This window comes from Styela clava, chromosome 12 (genome assembly GCF_964204865.1).
Source record: "Styela clava chromosome 12, kaStyClav1.hap1.2, whole genome shotgun sequence".
In the NCBI taxonomy this organism is placed as follows: Eukaryota; Metazoa; Chordata; class Ascidiacea; order Stolidobranchia; family Styelidae; genus Styela; species Styela clava.
Genome location: NC_135261.1, coordinates 12,419,644 through 12,434,635, shown reverse-complemented (window position 1 = coordinate 12,434,635; position 14,992 = coordinate 12,419,644). Strand labels below are relative to the sequence as shown.

At 33.7% G+C, this 14,992-nt stretch overlaps 1 protein-coding gene across 3 annotated transcripts; it reads right to left on the bottom strand.

Annotated features, from left to right (window-relative positions):
- Nucleotides 1–6,194: 6,194 nt before the first annotated feature.
- On the bottom strand, nucleotides 6,195–14,705 carry LOC120329591 (zinc transporter ZIP6-like). Of its 3 annotated transcripts, none has more exons than XM_039396248.2 (12): nucleotides 14,547–14,705; nucleotides 14,068–14,257; nucleotides 13,823–13,875; nucleotides 13,292–13,378; nucleotides 12,700–12,838; nucleotides 10,550–10,752; nucleotides 9,952–10,086; nucleotides 9,152–9,344; nucleotides 8,767–8,844; nucleotides 8,383–8,574; nucleotides 8,133–8,212; nucleotides 6,195–7,312 (listed from the first exon to the last, which is right to left on the bottom strand). In XM_039396248.2, the coding sequence occupies exons 1-12, from the start codon at nucleotides 14,643–14,645 to the stop codon at nucleotides 7,169–7,171; spliced, it is 1,593 nt and encodes a 530-aa protein (XP_039252182.2). In that variant the 5' UTR covers nucleotides 14,646–14,705; the 3' UTR covers nucleotides 6,195–7,168. The 3 variants fall into 3 exon arrangements, with proteins under 3 accessions (XP_039252182.2, XP_039252184.2, XP_039252183.2); XM_039396250.2 differs by having other exon boundaries at nucleotides 14,543–14,678; XM_039396249.2 differs by lacking the exon at nucleotides 9,952–10,086.
- Nucleotides 14,706–14,992: the final 287 nt, after the last annotated feature.

Here is a 14,992-nt window from a genome sequence, read left to right as displayed (position 1 = left end):
AAACCACAGGTCGTAACTGATGTTTTGAGTTCAAGTTGGTAGGTTTACTCAGACGTTTCAATTATTCATTGCAGAGAAGATATTATAGACTATAGTAGGTACTCTATTAATATAAGTTCATAAAGCTATATCTGCAAACCTTGGACAGCAAATAATGAATGTTGTTGCAGAATTTCTTCTGTTCTGCGCTGTTTCCCTCTGTTCTGCGCTGTTTCTCTCTGTTCTGCGCGCTTTGCGGTGTTTCGCACGCTATTCAGTAAGTAGCAAGACCGCCTGCGGCCTACTATGCTCGGACCTTTGTACATTCACTCGTCTTCTTCTGTAAAATGCAAGAAATTTCATTCATCATTTCTTCCATAACTTTCCGGTGATTTAAAACAGTGGTTCCCTACGCCGGCCTCAGTCCGCGTGAAATTTCGTTGTTTTTATGCCGTCTCAATCGCTTTACTAAAGACGAGGTCGCGGTAATTTATTACACAATTTCTCTTCCGCCGTCATATATTGCAGCTTCTTGGCAACGTCTTTCGCGACATCTTGGCGCCGAGTAATCACTTTTCGCTTTTTCGACTCCGATTCGTCGCGAATGCGCTTTATCAAATCTCGCAAGATTCAGAAACCTGGAGATCTTTTTCAGTACTTCGAGCAGACACAGTAGGATTTTGAGCCTAGTGTCAAGTTACCGACGACATTGTCATTATATTGTAAAATCATTCCGTTTGAGGGGTCGATCAACTGCAGAGGGATTAATATAGAGAGAGATTTATTATTTCGTCAACCAGAAAACAAGCAATGGTACAATCAAATATATACACAAAATGCAAGTTAATTCGGTACAGACTGGAGGGAACGATACAACCATAAGATCATCAAAGTCAGCTCATCCTAAATCCACTATTAAGATTCACAGTTATTGTATATAAACCATGTGGTAGATATTCATGCGCATAGTCTTGTATATAGCATATTGTGACGTCAGGGGATTTCCCGGGCTATTACTCATTCTAGTGTTTTCTGTTAAGCTTGCTGGCTGCTTGGTATTTGATCTTATACCGTTCGCTGTTTCTTTTGTATATATTGTGTAATATACTTCGTTACTTCAAACAGTAGTCTCCTTGCCTTGTCAGGACATAACACCATGTGTCATCAGATCCGTTTGACACACAAAACATTTAGTTTTAATATATACGTTGATAATAAGACACAAATTCAAAGAGTTTGGGCGTTGATTCTTGAGAAAGAAAAGTATATATACGAAAATTGTTGAATTCGGCCTTGAAGCTTAAAAAATAAAAATACATAAGCGTGAATTCGGGCTTTAAAATTAAGTTCTGGTCCAGAATAGATACCTATATCCGTGTCAAAACTATGTCAATTGACACACCGCTCGAGACTGAATGTTAGCTAGATTCTCCAAATGCTGCGTTTTTCACTGACATGTTTACCGACAAATTGCTTTCCCTTTTTGACTGACAAGAGCAGGCAAACTACACCGGAATGTAGAGTGCCATAGCAAAACCGAAGCTACCAGCACCAATCCCATCACAATCCTCAAGCGTTTTTGTCTCATCTTCCAAGCTGACCAACATGAGAACGAATATTCCATATTCTACAAAAATGATGTCTGTGGTCCAGATGTATTCATTGTCTCCGAGATTGTGTTGTAAAGCAAAATGTAGAATAGTTACCACCAGTAGTGAGATCCAGCCGGTTCGCTCCTGTTCTATAGAAGAGTCTCACGGAATTTTATGAGATCAGCGAACCGGTTAGCATTACTGAAAATAGCATGACTTTTTGTAACAGAACCAGATGAAAAAAATGACATTTGTGCGATGGAACCGGCTGACATAAAATTTGAACCCCACCACTTGTTACCGCACCAAATTCGTTTCACCAGTGCTCCATTTTCAGCTTTCATTTCAAATGCGTTATTTCCAGACCTAATTAAATTTATTGCATCCCATCACTACGAACGCTAAAATTATGAGATTCAGGTGCTGAAAAACCATACAATAGATTCGGTAACTTCGGGATGCTGGAAAAATAGTTTATTTTAGTTTACCAAAATGTTCCAACCAACAGGTACTGATAGTTAATTTCAGCATAGTCTTTCGCAGATTTTCCAGGGCTAATTTATGATTACTGCGATTAAACTAAAGCTAATCGGAAGACAAAATAACAACTAAATAACTTTATCTATAACTATTTTTTAAATCACAACTGAAACCAGACAAATAACACGCGAAACCACGAAAACGAAGTAATGTTTACAACCGTGCTTACAATATCTTCCTGAGCCCGACTTTAAAAAGTTGCCATTGTAAAACGTCATCGTTTACTATTTGCTGATTGTTACAGAAACAAATAAAGATATCGATGCTTAAATATGGATGAAAGAAAACCTACGGAAACGTAGGCTACTACTGGAATGATATTTGGACATGTGGGGATAAAAACAACAGTAAAAGAAGAAATAGGCTTCGCATATCGTATACGGAAACAAGGGCTTGTTTTAAATCATTTTTTTCTGTATTTTTTATTGAAATACCCCCTGCATTGCCGCTAAACTACGCCGAAACGTTGCGTTCTGGCAGCTGCATACGCTTTCTCAAAGTTATACTACATTACATCAACTTTCGCGAGGTGGTTTCGTCGCAGGGTCGTTCACGTGATGCTTATCGGTTACGTGTTACTATGCCAACCGCGTTTGGGGTCGCACTGAACTACAGCTGAGAAGGTGTGTAAGGGCCTTTATCAATTATATTTGTGGCGTTTCGAAGTATTTATTGTATATAAGAAGCGCTTGGCAAGTTTTACATCCATTTTCCTTCAACCTATTTAATACAAAAAATAATCAAATAGTACAGCCATTTTGAACATAAACAGGTAAAAAAATTGATTTAAAACAACTGTTTTAGAACAATTCTTTTTGAACAAATCCCTACGAAACGAGACATCACCAAATTGAGAAGTACAGTTTCATGCTTTACGATACAAACAGCAGATGCTCAAATGGAGTGTTAATAATCGGGTCAAATCATGAAGTTACTGAAATAAAGAGTCAGAAAAACGACCTCGATCTAAAAAACGAACTGTAAAGAAAATCCAAAAACACAAACTAAGCTAAATTTCACGTGTTTCCAATTGTTTATTTTATTCATTTATTTAATTTTTCTCTTTCTGATCTTTTAAAGTGTATATATATATAAATTTAGTCGTTTCCACTTCCTGTTTGTTGGTTTTTAATATTCATTTTTTTGTTTATACATATTTTTTTATCTATTTTCAGTACGCGCGTCTGTTTGTCGTACTTTTCTATTCCTTTTAAACTTGTATAATACAAAAACCTGCACCGCAGGAACAACAGTGATTATGGGCTCCGAAGTTCAAGTTTGTTTCGTAATTTGTATTTTAAGTTTATATGTCCGAAATTTTTTTACATCGAAATACAGCATTAAATGTAAGTCAATAGCATGTAACTGATCATTGAAGGAGATTACAACCACTGGGCGCCGCAACCCAAGAACGTGATTCTGACCACTGTTTCCACCCCCATGTTCGTTGATTTAACTGAAATGGCATATAAGTGTGTAAACGACCCTTTTTTAGATAGCTACAGGTTCGTTCCGATAGGTCTATGCTGAAATGTTACTCCGTTTCGGTTATTTAGGGTCCGTTCTGGTGCTTGTAGGAACTGTGTTTTTTACCATACGGCAATAAGTTTTTTAATCCTAGTTTGCATTTGCATGTTTCACACTCTTTTCTTGATGTGCAGATGTGATATTTTTTTATAATACACATGCATGACTTTTGTTTTCTTTTGGAGTGGTGGTATTTCCCTATAAGGTTTGTAGACAGTATAATATACTTTTTTGCAAAATAAACCACATCTGATAATTATTATATTTTTGCATTAGTTTATGATAGTTTTTGGTTGACGAAACAATAAATCTCTCTTTCACTTTCTCTAAGTTGTCGTTTCCGATGCATTGGGAAGGGGAGGCACAATACTCTTTTTGTGCCAAATTGAATTCCAGAGCCAATATGGAATTATTCAATTATATTTTTAAGCCAATAAGACTGTAAATTTCAGACTAATTTTAAATAATTTATTTTGGGAAAACAATTGCATATATTGAGTTACAGTCAATTGCAAAGGAATGAAATAGTAATACAGACAACTATTCATATATATATATATATATATACATATACCGCGTGTTTCCCCGAAAATAAGACCTAGTCAATAATGCGAAACATTTTTTGACCTAGTCGATAGCAAGAAATTTCTTCTACACGTTTTGAATGTTTAATAATCTATGTTTTGCAGTTATTTTGAATAAAAACGTGTATTCATAAGTAAAATGGATATCGGTTTTCATATTTTTTATATATGGAAATCCCGTAATTCTCTACTTTGTAATTTTGTTTTTGATAAATGAAAATATAAGACATAAGACAAATATAAGACTGGGTTCTATTTTCGGGGGAACACGGTTTATATGAAATCCAAGGCTGATAATCCGGTGTTCGTCATATATCCATTTGCATTGAATATTGTCAGCACATCATAATAATGTTGATAACTAATTATTATTATTAAAAACAGATTTTAAAAAATTAGACAGATAATTTGAAAACCTATCATGCTATCAACCTTTTTCTTATACGCTTTTTATGTTATGCAAACATTTATATATAGTAGACAAACCAATACCATAATTTCAATGCTCTACAACTCAACTCATATTGTCATTTTTGCCTTGTTAGAAAGAGAAGGTTTTATACAACTCATCAAAATAAACAAATCTTCTCTATCACTTTACACCGAATCAATGGAATCAAATTCTCTAATTATCGTGTTCCAATGTGCAAATCGAATTTTATTGTGTATTGGCTGTTCGACCCGGGTATAAAGCACTTCATAAAAAAAGACTATTATTGTAACCATAATTCTTTAATTTACTTATATATTACTTATACTGTTAAGGGCAACAATTAACACATGATGTAATCTGGAGTATAATTTGGATCTAATTTGGTGAATAATGTGGTCAAGCTCAGCGGTTCCCAACCGCTGATCCGCGAAGCCTTTTGTCGGTCCACGATGAGTTTTGTTGTTTTTCTGTCGTCTAAACTAGCTCACCTTGTCATCCATCCGACTTTGATTAGACAGTTTGGCAGTTGACTTCAACTATAATCAGCTTTGCGATATCTCTTTTGATAAATATTTTTCTTTACCCTTCACTCTTGTTTACAAAATTTAGTTTGCGAACCGTTATACAATTATTAATATGGTGTGGCAAATATTTTTCTATTATTTTTTTGGTTTACTATTTGATTTATTTTAAGTTTTTCGTTTTTTTTTTCCTTTATAATATTTCTGTAATATTTCTTTTCTAATATTTCAACACGTACCATTTCTTTTGGCAAAACGTTCCAACTTAAACTCTGGACGCCATAAAACTTATTTGAGGTTTTGTTTGCTTTCCCCGATTTTATATTCAGATTTATTTTTGTCATACAAGCATCAATATGAAGCAAAAAAACACACACAGTGAAACTAAAGAAATGGAAACAATGACTTATAGCAGTTGACGTGAGGTCGCCAAATTCTCAATGAGCCATACAGTCAGCAACAGTCTGATGCTGAATTACAGCAGCTAATTTAGCGACGAAGCAATCGGATGAAAAATTATCTCAAAAAATACAAAATCATGGAAAAACAACAATAGATTCAAAATAAATTATACTACGCAAGGACAGTTATTATGGTTGTTTAGTTTTAGATGGCTTATTTGTGACATCTAATATTTCTGTTTTTATTCATCTGTTTTTATCAATTAATTATTTTATCGCCTGTTATTCCGATCATGAAGTCAAAATAAACTTCAACTTATAGTTATGACACAATAGATTTTTAAACCTAACATATGATGGGTTGTAGGATAGCATGGTATGCTACAACAAAAAATCAAATTTAATTTCCTTAATATTTTAATATGACGGAAGGTGCTTTAAAAATTATCTCATTATTTATTGAATAATAAGGCATTTTTAGGCGTATGTCGAAGACTGCATGACTGATCACGACACCAAACACAACCAAAGCAATAGTGACGGTTTAAAATCCTTTCACAAAGTACTCATGTATATTATAACCCGCCATTAGTGAAAACAATACCCAGTAGAGCAAAAAAATTGTCATTTGTGGTTTATTACTTTTAACTTCGACAAGACATTTTTCATGGAATAAGGTTGAAAAAATTGAGAAAACATCTCACATAACAAAGCATATCGATCGACTAACGAATCGAAACTTCGCAAATTCAATATTTGAGCTTCTGTTATTCAAATCCACCCCGTATCAACTTTAAATCCCAAATTGAATCAAGTGGTTTATATTTTATTGTATTTAGTAAAGTTAGAAAATCAAACAATGAAGCAAAAATCGGGTCATTCCATTTAATTACATGCATGACAACATGTCTTCCTGACGTAAATCTTCGTTGCCAAGTACCGGAATCTTTAAGCAATATGCCGACTATGGCTATCCTAAACTCGAATTTGCAGTTGAAAGGGTGATATCATGTTTCCTAAACAATTTTGCTATCAGTTTGTGAAGATTTTATATGTGATATTAATAAAGACAAACCATATCTCAACCATATAAATATATTTATAGTTTGATAACCTACTATAACTAAACGTTATAAAAATAATAAAAACAAGACATACAAGCATTATATATATATACATATATATAATATATTTGCTTTGAAATGATGTCTTTGGGTGAGCAACTGCTTCTATTTTATTCTGGTTAGTAGTAAATATTATGCGATGCGCTTTGTTTGCTCGGCCATTTGAGCAATGCAGATATGTAATGAAAAGATGGTATGTGACAACAAAAATAATCATCAAGATAATATAGAAATATTTGTAGCGAAATCCTATTATTGCAATGTTGTTATTGACGCACTTGTAGTTTTCTGTAAAAACGGTTTTATGACACCTAGACATAAATGTAACGTAAATGTACATATGTATTTTGTTTGGAATGGCAAAAAGAAAAATTTTATGCATAGTTGACTTGCATCTATTTGGTCCATATGCTGATCAATCCTCTGGTCGACTCACAGCATATCCTTTGAATATTCTCATATCAAAACTATTCAAATTTAAATTCATCTTCAAAAACAGAAATTATGAGCATTAATCCAATCCCGAGTAATAATCCAACGTTCTGGAGTAGAAAATTGGTGACCTCAGTTTTCGTATTCGAAGCATAGTTTCCGGAATTCATTTCAGGTAGCTTGTGAAAATAAAATATATCAAGAACATTATATTCACGAACATTTACCAAAACTGAATTAAGGTAAGGGCAAGTTAGCCATGAGCGGAATATATATACCAATGTACAAGATAAGATTGGAACTTGTAAAGGTTAGATACAAGCTGTTTTATTTGGAATGAGATGATGGCGGAACAAGCATATTCTAATTCGGGACTTACATCATATATCAAATTGAAACGTTCAAAAAACTAACACAAATTTCTGTTTGATGTTTATTATGAAGAATTTTAAAGTTGACTAACTGCTATGAAAGATAGAAATCCGGGAAAACTCAATTGCAAGACTATTTCTTAATCCCTCGGCAAAGTAGGGTGAGCCACCCTACATCTAGCATTGTTTTGGCCTGTGGCCAGCGAACTTTATGCACTGCTGGACCAACTGCACATGCACTTAATTTGACCAACTGCAACTTCTGTATTATGTAAAACTAACGGTAAGCACGTTCGGCAAGTAAACGACTTACAACTGAGAAGTGTTTTCGATCACGCTAATTACTAAAAAGCAGACGCTGGGCGAAACAGTCATCGTTATGACATTCATTCGTGCGTAGATAATGATAAATAGATTAGAAATTTTTGTTTTTGTGCATCAGAAGTTAGGTAGTTTGAGAGCCACAAAACTTTTGTTGGCATCGCGAGCTAAAGATAATTGAATCTGCTAGAAGGCAGCTACTATAATTTTATGTGGCATATTTTATGATTATGGGACAATTTCATATAATTTTTGATCTTTTTGTTCAAATGTCTTTTGGTTTCAAGTTGTAAAACAGTTTACTCACCATGTCGACAAGAGCAACGTACAAAAACATTCCAGCAGTGACCGCAAATATCCATGGTGTTACATTAGCAGCGTAATTCCCTGTAAAATAATATTGTACTGAATAGGAAAGAACGAACCGGCAGAATGGTGATTCTAAAGAATTACATGCTGAATTGGGAAATTCAAATTCACCCTCTTATCACGCACTATTCTACTCAATAGTAGGAAAATAAATTTCAAAAAGTAATTAAGACATAACATATATGTACCAATCAAAATTCCAACGATGAGTCCAAAATAACCGAGACAAGCTGCAAATCCATTATAAAATAAAGCTTGCTTTATTGACATTCCTGCTTTAATCAACATGGCAAAATCACCAAGTTCGTGTGGCAGTTCATGACAAAATACTGCGATTGATGTACTCATCCCACCAACAAGACTGATTGAAAACGCAGCACCTGTAAAATAAATTTAACATATTCCTGATTTAGCGTACACGTTAGATAAAATAAAGAATCGTTAAAAAAGGAAATAATCAAATTATATATTACTACTATTGCAATGCAAATATATCGAAATCTCTAACCAAATTCAAGTACTACTAATTAAATTTATTTTATGTCAGAATGCCATTGTCACAAACATCTTACCGATGGCAACACCGTCACTAAAGTTATGCATTCCATCGCCTGCAATCACCATCCAAGCCATACTTGCAATGCCTTTGTCTGCAATATAAATTCATTTAAATGAGCATATTCATGATATACCTGCTATAATTATAGTCAAGATTATAATTCAACCAGTAAAATAGCATATAAAGTTAAGGTAAATCGAAATGGGACACACAATTTTACTGGGGAAAGGAAGCCGCGTGGAATCAGAGCTGGGTGTCAGGTAGCGACAACAGATGAGACAGAAGAATTTCCATAGGGTGTCATAGTTAAGAAACATATATACTTATTTTATTTAATTCTGGGCGATCATGAATACCTACAACCTATGAGCAATAAAATCACGACGAATCAAATTAACCTTCCATATTTTCATGATCATGGTGATGTCCATGAGGATCAGTCTCGTGATGATGGTGATGTGAGTGAGACTTTTCTTTTGATAATTGTATTTGCCTATCACCATCTTCAACATCATCGTTAACATAATCATTCCCGGTTTTACTACGTAGTTTTTCGTCACTGTTGTCCTTTATATCGTTATGTTTCCTGTTCTGAAATAAATAAAACGTTTGGGGTATTTATAGTCATTGGTAACTTATTTTATGAACTGTATTGTTACAGTTACTGTAACCCGACATTCTAATCCCGATATTCGGCAATCAAATTAAATAGCTATTCAATGCTCGAGCTGCTGAATGCAAAAAAAATGAAATGAAAGAGAACCTTTGATTGAAAAACGATTTATCTTCAGCAAGCATCCATTTGATGCCAATATTTTAGCGATGTGATATATTAAACTAAAGAGAAATGCCTAATCATATATATATATACACGTAGGTGATGCTCTACCGGTATCGTCAAATTATTGAAACTTGATTTACAAAAATTGAACCGACTGAAAAAAACGCTCAGTGGCGCGCCTTTTTAAACCAAGTGAATCTCTGGATAATAAAGTGGACTCCGAAAAGCTTACACTTACATTGCTAATTACTGAATTACTGAATTTTTACCGCGATTTGTTTGGTAACAAGAAAAAGAAGAGGTGGATTGCGATTTTTTCAAAACGATGCATATGCCTAATTCATGTTCAAAAACTACCAAGGCTTATCGACTTTATCACAACATGCAAAGCAATAAAAAAATTTATGATTTCCCTACTAGTTTCATTCTCTCCCTTCTGTGTTGCATTATTTTCATGATACCTTCGACTACAAACAGAAAATAGATTCCAGCAAGAACGGTGAGATTTTTTAAAATTGGTTCGTTGCTGTGTTCGTGAGATGATGATTGAGACTGGACAAATAATAAAGTGAAAGATGCAAGTTTAAAATGGTAATTCGAATTACCGATTTTGATCCGGACTAAACAATTTTCATGCCGGCGATTATTCTATAGACAGAGTCTCTGTCTCACATATTACAAGGGAAATTTCACTGAGTATACTGCAACGGGGGCTTCGTATTTAAGCACGGTATAGTTTCCTCACTGACAATATAAACTCGCCATTGTTAGGTTTGATGATACAAATACTGTTCACCAAATTCAAACAGTCCAGGGACAAACAAACTTTACGACACCTTCACCGAATGACGTGTCTACACTTATGTAAAGTTCAAAAGTGGAGATTGATAACAACTACTTTGCGAATACTATTTTACAATGATTGAAAAACTGAACGACGACAATTTGGGGTACAAACCGTTTGTATTTTAATCACAAAGTTTCGATCTAAATTCGATCAAGTTAAAACACTTACATGTGGGATTAAATGAAGTAGGGCGTCTCCACTTAAAGCTCCTACGGCGCCAGCAACCAGAACGGACAACAGTGTTTGGAAGAAAGAAGCCGATATCAGAGGAACAATAGCGACTCCAAGAAATGACAATAAACTAATTACGGTAACAGACAAGAAGCCATATCCCCACACTTGCGCGGAAGTTGATTTTGAACTGGTTTCGTCTGTAAGTATAAAGATTTTGAAGTTTCATAAAAACATGGTATGTCGATTTTAATATGGTATTGAAAAAAGTATTTCCTGATCATATTGCTGCTAAATATTCTAAAAAATGACTCAACTATGGCTAATTTGTCTACATAGGTCCTTGAGACTACTATGAGGGGATCAATCGTGAATGATATGAGAAACAAGTAAAAACTCCAATGCAGCCTGCCCAGTTACCTAATGCCCAGTTAACGCAGTGCATTAAAGTCACATTCTTATATAAAAACTGTTGAAAATATTCTATGTCGGTCGAATGCGTCAGTGAATATAAATGTCAGTTTGTTGAAGTTAAATAAGTTGTGCTTAGCTTGTAGTATCTCACATATCTTGTGGTAATACTCGTGATTAGAGTGTAGCGAATGTGGAATATAAATATGGATTTTAATGTTATTTAACTTTTTTGAAATAATAGCATATACTTCACATTCGATACAAAAGCATTATCAAGATTGTTAATTTTTTTGACGGCAAGAATTGGTGCATTTTTGGTTGAATGAATACAAATAATGGCGCGTCCTATTGCGTTAAATGAGTAATTGCGGGTTTTGCGTTAATTTTACAGCATTTTACCTTGAAGACGAAAGTGTGACAAAAATGTTTTATTAAGTATTTGAAAATTATCAAAAAATGCGGAAAATCCGCACAACAGTATAAGTAGATAAAGTTGAAGGGTAATGCGTAGGCTGACATTTATTTCAAAAATGAAAATAAGCAGTTTTAACAAGATTGTGAATGACGCTTTGCTCCAACGCCTGTGCAAGGTAACATTTATCATTGTTTTATTACCTCAAATTTCACTTGTTCGGTTACGAGAGCCTCGTCAGCCCATATTTATTTCACTAGATCAAATACGATTAGGATCGAGGCGTAAAGTATAGAATGCACCTGAAAGTGAAATCGACAACAAACTCCATATGGCTGAATTAGTGTAGCATTGACTGGAACGAATTGTTACATTTTTATCTTATGAAAATTTTATATCCGGCTATATCAGTATTACTTTGCTCTCTAAGGCTATTTACTATTCTATACGGAGATAAGTAAATTGAATTAATTAAATATGTAAAGAATGTATTTATGGATATTTACACTGAAGAAAAATCGTTCTTTATAATAGCTCATGCTCGATAAAATAAAGCAATTGTATTTTTAAAATGTTTAATATCACTCGGATTTCAACACGATATCAGCTATGAACTGCGCTTAAATTACGAGTGTTATTCTTATTTGAACTCCGCAAATAAGACTTCGGTTCATGATTATAACCGCTAGGAGCATGAGTATATTCCCTGATGATTCAACTTATCGTTTTAAAACGCAAACGTATATTTAAGTTTGTTTCTGTATTAACCTATGGCATTGCGAAATATTAAAAAAGACATAAGGTCATATCGGTTCCTATCACATTAGATTAAGTGAGTTTAGTGCCGGGCGAGGAAACTCAAAGACTAACTTATTGAAAGTTTACTGGTTGGTTACCGAACTAGCTGAAGAATCATACCGACAAAACATTTTATCTGAAATAGTCTGTTATTCTATTCTTATCAAGATTGAAAAGATTGATCACATTAACTATGACATCGATTAGCGGCGGTAAAAACCAAACGTTCTCAGGTATTCAGGTAATTTGCCCTTTACAAAACACCTATTGCTCGCAAAACCTGGCAACCAAATTTTCCAACTGGAGGAGAGGTAATGACTGTGAACGCAAACAGTATCATTTTCGGTTGTAACAAGCTAAAAAGTATATTTGAAGGTATTATTGAACACATACCACTCGGACATTCATGGCTAAAAATAACACGTGTCTTAAAAATATGAAACATCTAAGTTTATGTCGGCATCTTGGGTACATAGTTACACTATTTTGTTAGCAGCGACAGCAGAATTCTTTAAATACTAACCATCATCTTCACGTTCGATGCAGGTTTTCTCATCCGTTAGATATATTAATGCCGGACAGAGCATCCCAAACTGGTAAGCTCCGATTCCTCCTTCCTTGTTAATTCCATAATCTTGAATTAGGATAGAAGCAGAGAGACACTGGTAAATAAACGTAAGTATTTGAAAGTTAAGAATAATCTGTAAAGGTGTCATTATGAAATAATTTTCTAGTCCGTGCAAGAATTATATAATCAAGGTATTAAGATCTTATATGGCAAGACTAACAAATAAAAGGTATTAGGTTATGGTAACTAAATGACTGATTGAATTTGAAGAAAATTTAATAGATAGTTAAGTACCAGAGGATGACATAGAAATCCAACACATGAATTTCGGCCATTTCTAAATCTAAAAAGGAGAATTTGAACTGCATCGTGTTTAAAATAAAATTATTCGTATGAATATTGCAACAAGAATGCATGCTATTATTTCCAATACAAGTTTTTTATTTTGAAACACTGCATCACATTTGATACCGTTTATTTAGATAAACAAAAAAATTAAGCGTTGTCATTAGTTTTAACAAAAATTTCAACAACAACAACAACTTACGTTAGAATTGTTTGAGTTTTCAGTTACATTTTCATGAAAATGTGGAATTGACGATACGGAGTCGGCAAATTTAGTAACATCAGTAGGCTAAAATAATAATCAATTTCATTGTTTTATTCAAAACAGTGTATTATTAATTATCTACTGTTATAAATGATTCTTTGCTGGAGCAATCAATAGGGCACATTGCCAAATTTAAAAATGAATGCCTCAACTTCTATATAAACTAAAACACAAATGTATCTACAATTATCAATCAACATCTGTTTGGGCCGAATGCACTGATATTTGAGCTTTACTAAGCTTGGGGTCCAGAGCTAGGTTTTGTTTTAATCATTTTCTATTGCGGTTATAAGATAACAGATAAGGCTTTTCTTTTAGGATAGGGCTATTTCAGATCAAATTATTTTTATTCCTGCAAATTCCAACTGTAGTATCTTCACACTTCCGACAACCTGTTTTGTGAGTCATACAGATGCGTTTCATTTTCAAATTTAACCACCAAAAAAACGTCAAGAAATACTTTTGTACCTGTTTATCATGATCACGATTGCCAGGATTGCTTCTTTTTCTTCTTCGTCGATCTGACAAAAATTAGCGAAAAATTCGTGTTTCATTTTCAGAAGTAGCAATATGAAAAATATTGAAAAAAAAAATAAATAGATAAATTGAAACGAAAAATACGTTCCCTGGAATGACATTATTTTTTTTTCATCATGAAAGCATATAACAAAATCAATCACTTGTCGCAATAATATTATAAATTTTCAACTAACCGTGGTGATCTTCTTCGTCTTCATCATGGTGAGGAATATCGTCACTTCTGGGCAGTTTGTGGATGATCCCAAGACCGAGATTACTCATCAGTTCCGCCAGCATCTGTTCACTCATTTTGTCGCTAATTTTGAAATCGACCACGTACTTTGTAAATATTTTCTTGATATATTTGTTGGCTTCAAATTCAGGCTAGAAACAATTTAATTCATATTTAATATAAAGAAAGAAACGAAAATTAACAAAAATAAATTATGAAATGCCATCATGATGTTTATAGCGTCTTGAGTTCATTGCGCTTCAAAAATTGTCTTACTCTTGTTAATTTGTCAAAAATTGTAAATAGGCCTATTTTCTGACCATAAAATAGGACGTGTTTTTCACTTTAAATACGGACGAAAATGTGGAAACAACCAACAATATTTTTTAAATGTTTTAGTATATTGTTTATGAAAGAAGCTTTTTATTTAAATTTACCTACCGTTCCTTCTAAAGCAATTTTTCCATCCGGTCCTGTGTACCAACAATAGGATTTTCTTATAAGGCAAACCAGTAACAAAGTAACTAAGACGTTTTGCATACTTAATATCTATTATAAAAGTGTACAAAAACTGTAATGTATTGGAAAATAGACTATTAGTTTAGTTTATGTTTCATCAATATATAAAATACAAACAATATACCAAATTTTCTTGCATCTCGACTGGAATTTGGATAGGAATCATCTACAAAGCATGCTGTAATATATATAACGGGATCCTGTTCGTATGTAGACAACAACATTCATCAGCACGTTCACATGGGTGCATTTTTTGCTGCTGATTCTTCGTTTTTCGAATCAAGCGGTCAATCTCGTTCACTTCAAACACTCAGAAAATGCAACCGAATCACTTTGGCCACCAGAGATCGTGTTTATAGAGACACGTA

Excerpts from the sequence above, each read along its gene's own strand:
- LOC120329591 (XM_039396248.2), bottom strand. The coding sequence starts at position 14,645 with ATGCAAAACGTCTTAGTTACTTTGTTACTGGTTTGCCTTATAAGAAAA. Across the intron at positions 10,087-10,549 it reads TACTTCATTTAATCCCACAT|TCTCAATCATCATCTCACGA; the intron begins GTAAGTGTTTTA and ends TTATTTGTCCAG. Across the intron at positions 7,313-8,132 it reads ACGTTGCTCTTGTCGACATG|CTACCTGAAATGAATTCCGG; the intron begins GTGAGTAAACTG and ends TATTTTCACAAG.